This window comes from Cnephaeus nilssonii (genome assembly GCF_951640355.1).
Source record: "Cnephaeus nilssonii genome assembly, chromosome: 9".
Lineage (NCBI taxonomy): Eukaryota > Metazoa > Chordata > Mammalia > Chiroptera > Vespertilionidae > Cnephaeus > Cnephaeus nilssonii.
In genome coordinates, this window is record NC_137080.1 from 36,263,475 (window position 1) to 36,275,671 (window position 12,197).

The window sequence follows — 12,197 nt, forward strand, 5'->3', positions numbered from 1 at the left end:
GGAGAATGCTGGTGAATACCGCCCAAGGTATAAAATGGATAAATGGGCAAATTTGCACTAACCTGAGTAGTCAAATTGCAGCAGATGTTGAGATCTGCAGGGAAATAAATGCAAGGTTAGAAAAGCAAGAAAAGCATAGACACCATTGAAAAAAATCTAAAAGAAGTGGGGATAAAATGAAGGAGAAAAGATGTCCAATCATTCATGTCATAACCACATGAGAACTGAGCGACAGTAGTGTATTATTAGAAGATATAAGTAGTGAATAAAGTCTCTGAAGAAAAAGCAATGCTTGGGTACTCTGTAAGAATTAATTTTCAACATGCAGATTTTAATACAGGGTGGGGCAAAAGTAGGTTCACAATTGTTCCTATGGTAAACAATAATAAATAATAACACAAGAATAAACTGTTTTGCATACTCACAACTGTAAACCTACTTGGCCACACTCTGTATACGTTTAAGGTTTGGACATTTCTTACATTGACATTCACTTGGCATAACAGGCAGGATTCCAAAGAAGCCCACACAGGACCCCCTGGAGACCTGGACCTGGTGCTAGGCACCAGCAAGGCCCACTTTGCCCCACCAGCTCCCGCTTTGCATTGGGTGAACTTGGGTTACTAGTCTCTCAGAATCCCGGTCCTACTTTAGGATCCTGACTTTATTTGAGCTGTTCTTAGAAAATCCTCAAAGTGGGCAGGGTGGAAATAATCCAGGGACAGGGAAGAAGATGAGTAGCGGCTTTTAATTGGATTGCTGACTGGTAGTCTGAACAAAATCTTTGCTGGTTAAATGAGAGACTGAACTCTCCCTAGCTCGGAAAGAGAAGTGATACTGGCTTCCAAAGTCAGTGGGGTGAAGATAGTTGTTTCAGATCCCCAAATCCCAAGTGGCAGAGATGGGCAGTACCAGGCGTCCAGGTGGTAATGCAACCAATCCCCGAGAACTGGGGCCTCCCAGGCCGACCAGCCCCGGACAGCCCGCCTCCCATTAATACTAAGATGGCCAAGATGAGTCTCCTTTAATATTTATAAATTAGTATTTTGTGTGCACAATTAGAGTCAGCTATATTTTCACTGGTCTCTCAAAGTTTCGAAAAGAGGATTTACCATACATAAATGGATCAACAACCTATGTCTTTTAGGTGTCAAACCAATTCTTTAAAAATGGATGCCCTTATTTTTCAATGGGGAAAAGTCATTTGGAACTTGACTTGTCAAGAACAGATATAAATTGTGAATGCTTTGAAAACAACACTTATATCCAACTGTTCTTTTATAAACCGAGTTTTTCTCATGACAACAGGTCTCTGTTTAGGTCTGTGTCTATACTAGTATATGTGTGCTGTAAATGTGAGAAAATTTTCTACCTCCGGATAATATTATTAAAATTAACTTAAAGGCAAGCAGTTGTAAGGATTGTGTATTCTAAAATTATCAGAAATATAGAAACTACCTCAAATGCTTTTCAAGTGCACATGATCTAAGGTTACTCTTTAATAAGTAAAAGTTAAAGTTTGTTTGGTTTAAGTAGAACAGACATGTCTTTTGAGTTACTGAACTCAAATACACTATTTCTACTTTACCTGGGTTTACAAAAATAAGGTAATGTTAATAATTGACTCTGACATCAATGAAATATGTTTCTAGATGTTATAAAATTTCTTCATAAATTTGCCAAGCTAAATAATGCTAATTGCTTACTTCTTAGTTTTCAATGCAAATTGAGGTTTAAAATCTCAATATATGTAGGAATAACTTTGCAGTGTTCCAGAAGGGCCCCTGGATCACCTCAAAAGATTTGTTTTTATGTTATACTAGAGGCCTGGTGAACAAAATTCGTGCACAGGGCGGCGGGGGGGCGGGGTGTCTCTCAGCCTGGCCTGCATGCACCCTCTCCCAGTCCGGGACCCCTCGCTCCTTACCACCCACCTGCTTGCTGCTCCTTAGCGCTGCCAGGGAGGCAGGAGAGGCTCCTGCCACTGCCGATGTGCTCCCCAGCCGTGAACCCCGCCCATTTCTGGTTGAGCAGTGCTCCCCCTGTGGGAGTGCAATGACCACCAGGGGGCAGCTCCTGCGTTGACCATCAGCCCCTGATGGTCAGTGTGCATCATAGCAATCAGTCATTCTGCTCATTCCGCTGTAAAGGTTGCTTAGGCTTTTATTATATAGATTGCATGGGAAGCACTGTAAAATAAGTGATGAAAGAAACTTCTAGGGTGTGTTGCATGAGCAAACAATAGTTGGAAATCACACAAATAGGGCTATGGGAAACCCAAGACAGCCACTTACTTGGTTCTTCAAAGCTCCTTAAACAACCCCATTTTTTGGTTTTTGCATTCCTTCCTTCATGCATCATAGTGTGTTTAAGCTGGAGTTAAATTGGGAGAAGGAACTTGACAGAGCTGACATTATTGAAAGGAGACATCTTACACTAGTGCCAATTTGTGATAAAGTCACTCCAAGAAAATGACAAATAGGTAACCACTTCCTTTCACAGTGAGCTCCCAGGAGACAAGGACTTAAGATTTTGTTTTTTGGAAAGGACATCAAATAAAAGGATCTCTCCAACCTCGTTAGAAGGGACCTTCTCACGTGCCTAACTTCAAATCGACATCTACCCTTGTCTCTGACTAAAAAAAAAGTGCATTTAGCCAAAACCGGTTTGGCTCAGTGGATAGAGCGTCGGCCTGCGGACTGGAAGGTCCCAGGTTCGATTCCGGTCAAGGGCATGTACCTTGGTTGCGGGCACATCCCTGGTAGGGGGTGTGCAGGAGGCAGCTGGTCAATGTTTCTCTCTCATCAATGTTTCTAGCTCTCTGTCCCTGTCCCTTCCTCTCTGTAAAAAATCAATAAAGTGCATTTAAATGTCCTGTACAATCCCTTTCAACTCCTAAATTACTGTAATACCTTTTTCAGGCATCTACATATTTTATTTACAAGCTATACTCTTAAGACTGAGGCTCAAGCCCAGGCTGCACCTGGTACCAACCTTGCAACCCTGAGCAAGTAGTCTTACCACCCTGGTTAAAAAAAAGGATGAAACAGGCCAAAATGGAGTCACTTTTGCTAAGCCATATCACCAAACCAAAACTTAATATCCTAATTGCAGTTTCAGCCTCTCCTGGGAGTGGAATTTTAAACGAATCAGTTTGAGATTTCCTGAACACTAGTGAGGTAATCTGCCTGTTAAGACTCCCTGCTATCTCCCAAGGGAAGGTGTCCTGGCCTGAAATAATCCACTCTTTTAACTTCTTAGTCCCACCCTCTTTCTACCTATAAAAACCTTCCATTTTGTACAACTCATCAGAGTGTCCTTCTAAGTGCTAGATGGGATGCTGCCTGATTTATGAATCGCTTAATGAAGCCAACTAGATCTTCAAATTTACTCAGTTGAATTTTTTAGCACATCTGGTGACAGCTTCAGAACCAAGTGAACTTCGGATGGCATTCTAGAACAATGAGAAACAGGCACAGCGCCACAAACACAATTTTGAGTTCATCGTCTTTCTCCAAGTATCCTCAGGACATTGGTAAGTCCCTCCCGGTTTTTCACTCTGCTCTCTGAGTTCAGCTCCAGATCTGAACATCTTTCCTTTCCAGGTCAGGTCAGTTTGGGATGGGAGACAATTCTACAGGATTTCTGGTACCAACAATTAACTAATCACACACAACCTTATTATGTGATGTGACAATAAGATGCAACTCTATCATATGACCTATATACTTATGGTTCAAGACAGGGCATTCACACTTGTTGTATTGGCTGTTGTCAAATTTTTATTTGACAATCTAAGGAAAAAGAGGTCAGTGCCCCTGACTAAATAGTCAAGTATTGCATGTTTAAAAATTCTTCCAGCACACCAATTGAAAGTCACTGGGTTAAAGGATTCTGCCTGGAGCCAATTGAGTTAGCAGACTCCTTCACCCAGAGCCAAGCACCTAGCCTTTCAGACCACAAGGAAAGTAGGGTGTATTTTTTACTACAAAAAGGTATGAGAAATGAAGCTGCATTTTTGTTAAGGGAAGTGAGAATAAATTTGTCTAAATTAGAATTTCTGGTTATGAAGGATAAACTAAATGTATACAAAAAGCTGAAGAGAGAGAGAGAATTTTACCTTGTGGCTAAAAATTATATTATTATTAAGGATTTTTTAATTAACTTAATATCAATGGTGTATTTATGTAAAATCAAAAGCGAAGCAGCTGCTATTAGCAATGGTTATTTAGAAAGTCAGGTCTCAGCTAAATTGATCTGTAACATTTGTACCCTCACAATGGAGACTGTAAGTGGGTAGGCCTAAGAGAGATCATTTGGAGCTTCCAAGGAGCAATATGATGCTTTATTTTTAAAAGTGACACTAAAAGATAAGACCTCCAACCTTGCTTTGAGAGCAAGATTGCCATAAAGCATACCGAGTCCCCTCTCAAATCATCATGAATAGTCTAATAAACAAGATCTTAGGATTTTAACATAACCACAAGAGCACTTCATTCTGAATCTTTAAAAAGACCTAGAGAGGTAAATTAGTTCCCTAGTTGATTAAGGATCCAGTTTTAACCCAAATCTCATGCTCAAGGCCCAATTCCAATCCTGTGAAGTTTCACTTGTCAAGACTCTATCATGTGTCAAGCATGTTCACAAAAATCTCACATAACCATCACAAGGCTGAGTGTAATAAGTGTAATAAATAACTCTATACTTAGACCTAAGGAAATGACTCTGCTAAGCTGCACTTGTTCAAGGTCACTCACTGAGTTATGCTCAGCTGGGGTTTGAACACTCTAAGCCAGGTGTCCTCAAACTACGGCCCGCGGGCCACATGCGGGTGTTTTTGCCGTTTTGTTTTTTTACTTCAAAATAAGATATGTGCAGTGTGCATAGGAATTTGTTCATAGTTTTTTTTAAACTATAGTCTGGCCCTCCAACGGTCTGAGGGACAGTGAACTGGCCCCCTGTTTAAAAAGTTTGAGGACCCCTGCTCTAAGCCTTATGTTCTTTTTGAAAGAGTCTGCTGGCCCTTCATTGGGTCAGAGGTGGAATGCTGCCCGTTATCAGGCACTCTGGACCTAGACCAAAGTTTTCTTCATCTTGCAAGTTTCCCTGCTGTCTCTTAGGGGCTCTCTGGGAAATCTCCAAGTTAGTTTGAAGTCCAAAAAGACTTCATTTAGAATTTGATTTTTGGAGTTTTGTCAAAAATATCAAAAGGTTTGAACACTTGACTAAATAATAAGGATCACAGATTATTATGAAACAGTATTTCATTATATATTTTACCAAAGTGACAATAAAAGATTACAAAGACAAATACAGAAAGTTAGCTCTTACTATTGAGAAGATTCAGTTTTCTTAAGTAATCAAAGACCTGGTTAAGATAATATAAAACACAGAAATTTGCTTTCAACAGATTATTCAAAAAAACCTTTAGCGGATGAAGTTTTTAACTAACCACTGTTCCAAATGGATACCATCTTTCTCCTTTGACGCTATGGCCCCTAAAACTACTCAATTGGCAATCACATTGTCTTAAAATAACTCATATTTATACCAGAACTGGATAGATGCTTTACATATGTTTTCTCTCATCCTTACAACAACTTTGAAAAGTTGGGTTTATCCCTATTTTATAGGTGAAGAAACTAATGCTTGGAGAGGTTACCCAAGGTTGTCCAACTAATAAAGAACAAAACCAGGATTCAAACCCAGATCTGTCTTACTTCAGAGCCTTTACCTTTACCCATCCTACAATACTGCATCTAAGTACTAAACTAATTATCGGTCACTCTCTCTGTGGACCCCCAGGCAAGTTTGCAAATCTCAGTGCCTCAGTCTTCTCATCCATGAAATAAGGATGATACATCACAGCGAGTGCATTATTTTGAAGATTAAATAAGATAATGTATGTAAACGTCCTTTATAAGCTATAACGGTCTTTATTACATTACTAGATTTTATGTTCCTTCAGGACAGGTTCTTATCCTTAGATATCTATGCCCTTCAACGCCCAAAAAGGGTTTAATATGAATTGAACATCATCTACGGGTCTTTGGAAAGATTTGAGACACCTTTTCCCACTCTGAGGAGGAAAGAAGTGTCACATTCCAGGAAGTCTGGATTAAATGTCCTTAATTCAAACCCTAGATTATAACAGACAACTCAGTGCACCCATCAGACACGAGTTTCAAACACCTACATGGCATTTAACTGTCTGGTGTTTGCTCTCCAACATGGCTTTCAGTGCCATCACAGTCTGACAAAGAGAAAATCCCAAATATCAACACCTTTTCTGAGAAAACATGCCTAAAGGAGGAAAAGCAGGAAAGAGGCCTGGCTTGTTATCAGTCGGAAAAATCCTCACTGCTCCTGCACTACCTGATTTATAGCCTCCTGGTGACCACAGTGTCTGTAACACCGTCTCACTCATCACTCACCACTAAGAAATTTGTTTAAGGACGTGACCATAATGTATTTATTAAGTTTTATTAGGCATACTCATTTCCCCCCAATAAGATGAGCATATCTGCCCTGGCCCATGTTTCTCAGTGGATAGAGCATTGGCCTGTGCACTGAAGGGTCTTGGGTTCGATTCCTGGTCAAGGGCACATACCTGGGTTGCAGGTTCAATCCCCACCCCAGTCAGGGTGCGTGCAGTAGACAATCAATGAGTCTCTCTCACATCAATGTCTCTCTCTTTCTCTCTCTCTCCCTCTCTCCCCCCTCCTTCCCTTCCACTCTCTCTAAAAATCAATGGAAAAAATATCCTTGGGTGAGGATTAACGACAACAACAAAAATAAGATGGGCATATCTGGTGGTATATCCAGGGAAGTGGCCCATGGTGCTCCAAAGTGAGGCTATACTGGATTTGCCACCAGGTAAGCACAGTGGGAGGGAACCAAACCATGCTTTGCTGTTATATGATCCTTAGGAAGTCACTTAGCATCATTTCTTTTCTTTTTTTATTTATTTTGAGGCTATGTTTATTAAAGCTGGGGACAATGAAACAAGGAAGGACGTAGGATAGAAGAAGCAACAGGAGAAAGGGTAGGTGGAGCTGCTTTGGCTCACTGAGAAGTCAGAAAAAAAGGGGGCCTTAGGGACAGGTTCAGGGGGTGAGCCTGGGAGGAGCTGTCTCTGCCCACTGTTCCCCTGGTTGCAAGTCTCCTGGGGTCCTTAGAGTTTATGAGATCTGTGCCTGAGGGAGAAGAGGAGGGGAACAGGAAAGATGCAGGAGTCCTCCAGGGAGGGAGAGAAGGGCAACATCTTTGTTAACAATGGATCTGTTTTCCAGTCGCAAAACATAGGCTGATATTATTTATTTTGCCTCAGGTTTCTTGTGATCAAATGAAATAGTATATGTTAAGTTAATTTACAAATTATAAAAATATTACCAGAAATAACTAGACAATCGCCTGCTACTTGTGCTTTGATAAATGTTTGGTATAGCAAAGCTGAGAGACTGATTTCTCTGGGTGTGTTCACCTTATAGTACCAAAGAGAATTTTTTTAAAAACTCTACTCATCTTTGAAAAGAACATAACAAATGTTATCTTAATAAAAGAAGCCATGGAAGAGGGAGCTGGTAAAGCTGATACTTCCACAATGGATCTGTAGTCCAACAACAAAAATATAGTTTCCAATGGTTCAGATATGCCTTCCTAAAAAGCGTGCAATGGATCATTAGATCAAGATGTAGCCACTTACTGCATATGTGACAGGGGTCACATACTAACTCATTTCACCTAGTACCTCAGTCACTAAAAAACGCCAAGTGGCTCACAGTACTAAAAACTAGTTCTTCTTGTCTCCCCTGTGGTCATCCCAGATGCTTCCCCAACACTTCTGGCAAAAAAAAAAAAAAAAAGGAGAATTGAGAAATAAAAGTATTTTTGGATCCAGGACGTGCCTGGCATCTCTCTTCATGTTTCCTTAACGTAATCCCTATGAACTGGGCATAGGAACCCACAGTGTTGAATATGTAGTTTACCAGCTGACCCCTTGTGCCCAGTAATTTTTTGACCTATGTTACAAACTTTCATTAAAACTTTAAAGAAAAATCACACGAATGTCCAAAAGTAGACTAAAAGCTAAATAGGATTCCGGTTCACACACATAGTATGCATACAAAAGAAAAATTCATCTTAGTATCATTTTTGTTTATCAAGTATGTTGACCTGTAAATACACTTTCAGCCACAACAGTAAGAAAAAAAAGGAAAAACACATAATAAGCATCTTAGAGCAAATACCTGCCAGGGGCAAATAATTTAGACACTGCTTCTTCTTGGTTCAGTAGAAATAGAGATAAGCAATATAAATTGCTTGAGCACTTGAGATCCTAATTTCCTATGAAACCCTTCCCTCTCCTCTCATTGGGAACTTGCTAACATTTCTTAAATAATCAATCCCAGAAGTATCCCACAAGTGAATGTCAGGCTTCTTTGTGTCAAGGCCACTGGCTTTTCCTATTTACCTAATTTCCGCACCGTTTCAAAAAGAATTTATTGAAGTTGGCAAAAATCACTGCGCCATCTTTGCCCACGGTTATAATCTGCAAGCCACTTGAAGCAACAGTGACCCATCAAGTTTTTCAGACTGATGGCTGAAGTTTTTTTTGTTTGTTTAGGTTTAGTGATGTTTAAAATATCAAAGCACACCATTAAACATTCCCTCTCTTTCATGATCTGATAGCTCTGTTGTCTTAAAAGACCTTGAACTTCAGGAGTCCCTGAATTGTGATCACCAGAGATTTTAAGGCCAACTTCCACCTGATCTATTTGCTCTTCTAGGTTTTCCTGTATGAAATAACATCTGTTACCAGCAAAGCCAAGGAAGCATACTCACCAAGTGAACATAAGGCACAAAGTATCCAAAAAGTGCAAGCGGTATTCCAACTGCCCACACTGCATAAGCCGTCACCTTGAAGATGGCAAAATTGAAAATTTTTTTGGGAGGACTGAACTTCCTCCTGGAAAAGAAGGAGGATCTGTTGCCTCCTTTGATTCCACTCTCTTTATCTCTGACACTGGGAACAAGAGGTCGGTAAGTAAAGCCAGCCAGAAAGAGAACAAACATGAAGATGCAGAGGATTCTCAGTGTGTAAAAGAGGTCCAAATTGTCGGTCAGAACCCTTAACAGGAGAGGCAGCAAAATTGTGAAGAGACTGCTGCCAGCGGTGACAATGCCATTCACCAGTCCAAGGCGCTTCTTGAAATAGTGTCCCAAAATGACCAAGGAAGGCTGGTAGGCAAAGGAGCAGCCACTGGCGAATATGATTCCGTAGGTGAGGTACAGCGGTTCGATGGAACTGTGTAAAGATGAAAAAGATGGAAAGCAGCTTTCATTATTTTTATCACGCGCTCGGTAGAATAAAACCTTAGCATGCAAGTGGGTTTTAGTTAATCGGTGTATTTTCTACAAATAAAATATAACTTAAAGACAGGTGGAAAACTTAGTAAACCAAGAATGTAGCACTAAAAATATTTTAACTTAATCTGAATGGGTAACAGAAATGCCTCAAGTATGTGAAAAATGACCGCTAAGGCCCTCGGTGCTTTTGTTCCTCCTTCTCTTCCCGTGGATTTCCGGTGAACCCTGCAGCACTGGGTAGAAGCTGTGTGCTCTCCACACTCACACAGGACGGGCCTCAGTGAAACCAACAGTGTTGAAACTAACACAAAACAACTCAGTCTCAATAAATGTTTTAACTATGAAAACTCGTTATTTTATGGAGTTTTCCCGGGCACAAAGGAAAAGGCTGTATCTTATATTTCCTCCCCAGGTTATGTCAGGATCATCTGCACAGAAGAGCAGCTGCGTCTCATTTTTGCTGGCCTAAGGGCTGCAGACCAACCTTCGCCCTGTACCGCACTGCTCTCGGCGTTATGCAAGATAGCAAGAAGTCATACTCTCACTGCAGAAAGAGCAAATGAAGCATGTTCCCAGTTTGCAAGCTATAAGGCCACATACGTCTCAAAGAAATAATAAAGGATTAAGAATTTTATAGTTTAACCAAGTAACTTAATTATACATCTCTTATAAAAACAAAGGAGCATATCATTACATTCGTTGAAACAATTAAGGAGAAAAAGAAAACAATATTTTTTCCTTTGAAATGTCTAATTCAGAAGGCTATTTATCAAATAATAAAGGCAACCTATCTAATAGAAATTAAGATAAAGTTGGTTAATGATTAAATTTTGGACAATAATACTAGTCTAGCAATATGCTGAGATAGGCACAGGAACTCTAGAATCTGATAAAAATTAAGCATGTTTGCAAACCTTTCAGATGCCCTTTCCCCTCTATTAATCCACAACTAGCATCATCTTTTAACCAGGTTCCAGAGCCACTCCCAGATTAACTTGACCTCACCCTGATCATCCATTACTGTATCTCCACTCTTTATTCAATAAGTATATATTCAGCAGCTACTGCGTTCCAGGTACTTGGTGAAAAAAATATTTAAAATGTGGTTATGCCCTACTCATAGTCTGCTTAGTAAAACAAGATATCTATCCCATATACTACAGAACAAAAGATAAATAACATTTCATTTATTCTGCATTAATTTTTCCACAGAAATAGTTTTCCAGATAACTGCAACTTACTTCTTAAGGCACTATTTATTTTTTTATTTATAATTTTATTTTTATTTAATTTTAAAGGAAGAATCTAAATCTATTATACATTTCTCTGCTTTCTTCAAGGTGTATATTAAAAATGGTATTCACCAGGGGAGGATGAGTGGGGTGGTGGTAAGAGATCAACCAAAGGACTTGTATGCATGCATATAAGCATAATCAATGGACACAGACAGTAGCGGGGTGAGGGCATGTGCTGGGAGGGTGGGAGAGGACAATGGGGAAAAAGGAGAATTATGTAATACTTTCAACAATAATGAATTGGCTGGCGCCATTTTGATGCTTAGCCATCTAGTTTTCCAGATGACCTAATAAATTCATAATTCTTTAACAAAACAAACAAAAATAAAGAATTTAAATTTTTAAAAAATGGTATTGACAACAGTATCATTATGAACATCAATTGCTATATAATTCCACCACAGTACTGTAGAGCTGTCAGCTGGAAGACCAGGGAGCCACGAATATAAATTGAAAATATTCTTTTGGACACCATTTAAAAAACTAAATACTTCCTATCTCTCCCAAAAAGACAAGTACATAAGCTTTGTGATGGCATTTTCACTGCCACTGAGTCCTTTTCATTTACTTCTAAATTTTCACCTCGGTAACAAATGGATCAAATTGTTGAAAGTTTGACAACTGAGTAAGTGCAATGTAAGTCAGTAAGGTACCAGTCATGTGTGTAAAAAGGATTCAGAGAAGGGACACTGACGTGCCCTGGGATTGCTGGAGAAGGTTTTCCTAAGAAGGTAGAACTTAAACTACAGGAAAAGTGGGTCCACTGTTCAACACTTGGAACTTATACCACATTTCCCCTTGCTCCTGCGTATTGCTCTAAAAGCGCGGTATCTTTCTCCAGGCCAGTGTGGCTCAGTGGTTGAGCGTTGACCCATGAACCAGGAGGTCATGGTTTGATTCCAGGTCAGGGCACAGGCCTGGTTTGTAGACTTGCTCCCCAGTAGTAGGGAGCATGCAGGAGGCAGCTGACCAATGACTCTCTCTCATCATTGATGTTTCTATTTCTCTCTCCCTCTCCCTTCGTCTCTCTCTGAAGTGAAAAACAAAAATAAAAAACCACATATTTTTAAAATAAATAAATAAAAGTTTGGTATCTTTTGATCAGTGGAACTGAGTGGAAAATATGAGAACATTACATGTAGTAAATATGGTTTCAAGATATTCTGTTGAGTCACAATGTAAAACACATTTCATAATTTTTATTTCTCAATCATCAAAAAGGTTTGAAAAACATTGTTTGCTATAAGTAGGTTTGTATATATGTTTTTTGTCTACCAAACAAGGTAATCAATTACATGGGTTTTCTACCTGTTGGTCATCTCTCTACCAAAGCCTGATTGTTAATATATATTCAGCAAGTGCTAGGGCCACAGGTACTGGCAATGGGTACCTGGAAGCTTGCAGATCAAAACAGGTATCTGACATGTTGGTAATAGCACAATATTGTATTATTGCTAAAAACAAAAACTCAAATTAGCCCTGGCTGGTGTAGCGCAGTTGGTTGGAATGTCATCCCATGCACCAGAAGGTCAT

The 12,197-nt window shown here is 39.7% G+C and overlaps 1 protein-coding gene across 1 annotated transcript in view; it reads right to left on the reverse strand.

Moving 5' to 3' along the window:
- Window positions 1–12,197, reverse strand: part of SLC16A10 (solute carrier family 16 member 10) — a 97,357-nt gene that overhangs the window by 27,362 nt on the left and 57,798 nt on the right. Inside the window, exon 3 of the mRNA XM_079781117.1 lies at window positions 8,845–9,307. Coding sequence (XP_079637243.1) covers window positions 8,845–9,307 — 463 coding nt within the window. The remainder of the gene's footprint in view (window positions 1–8,844; window positions 9,308–12,197) is intronic.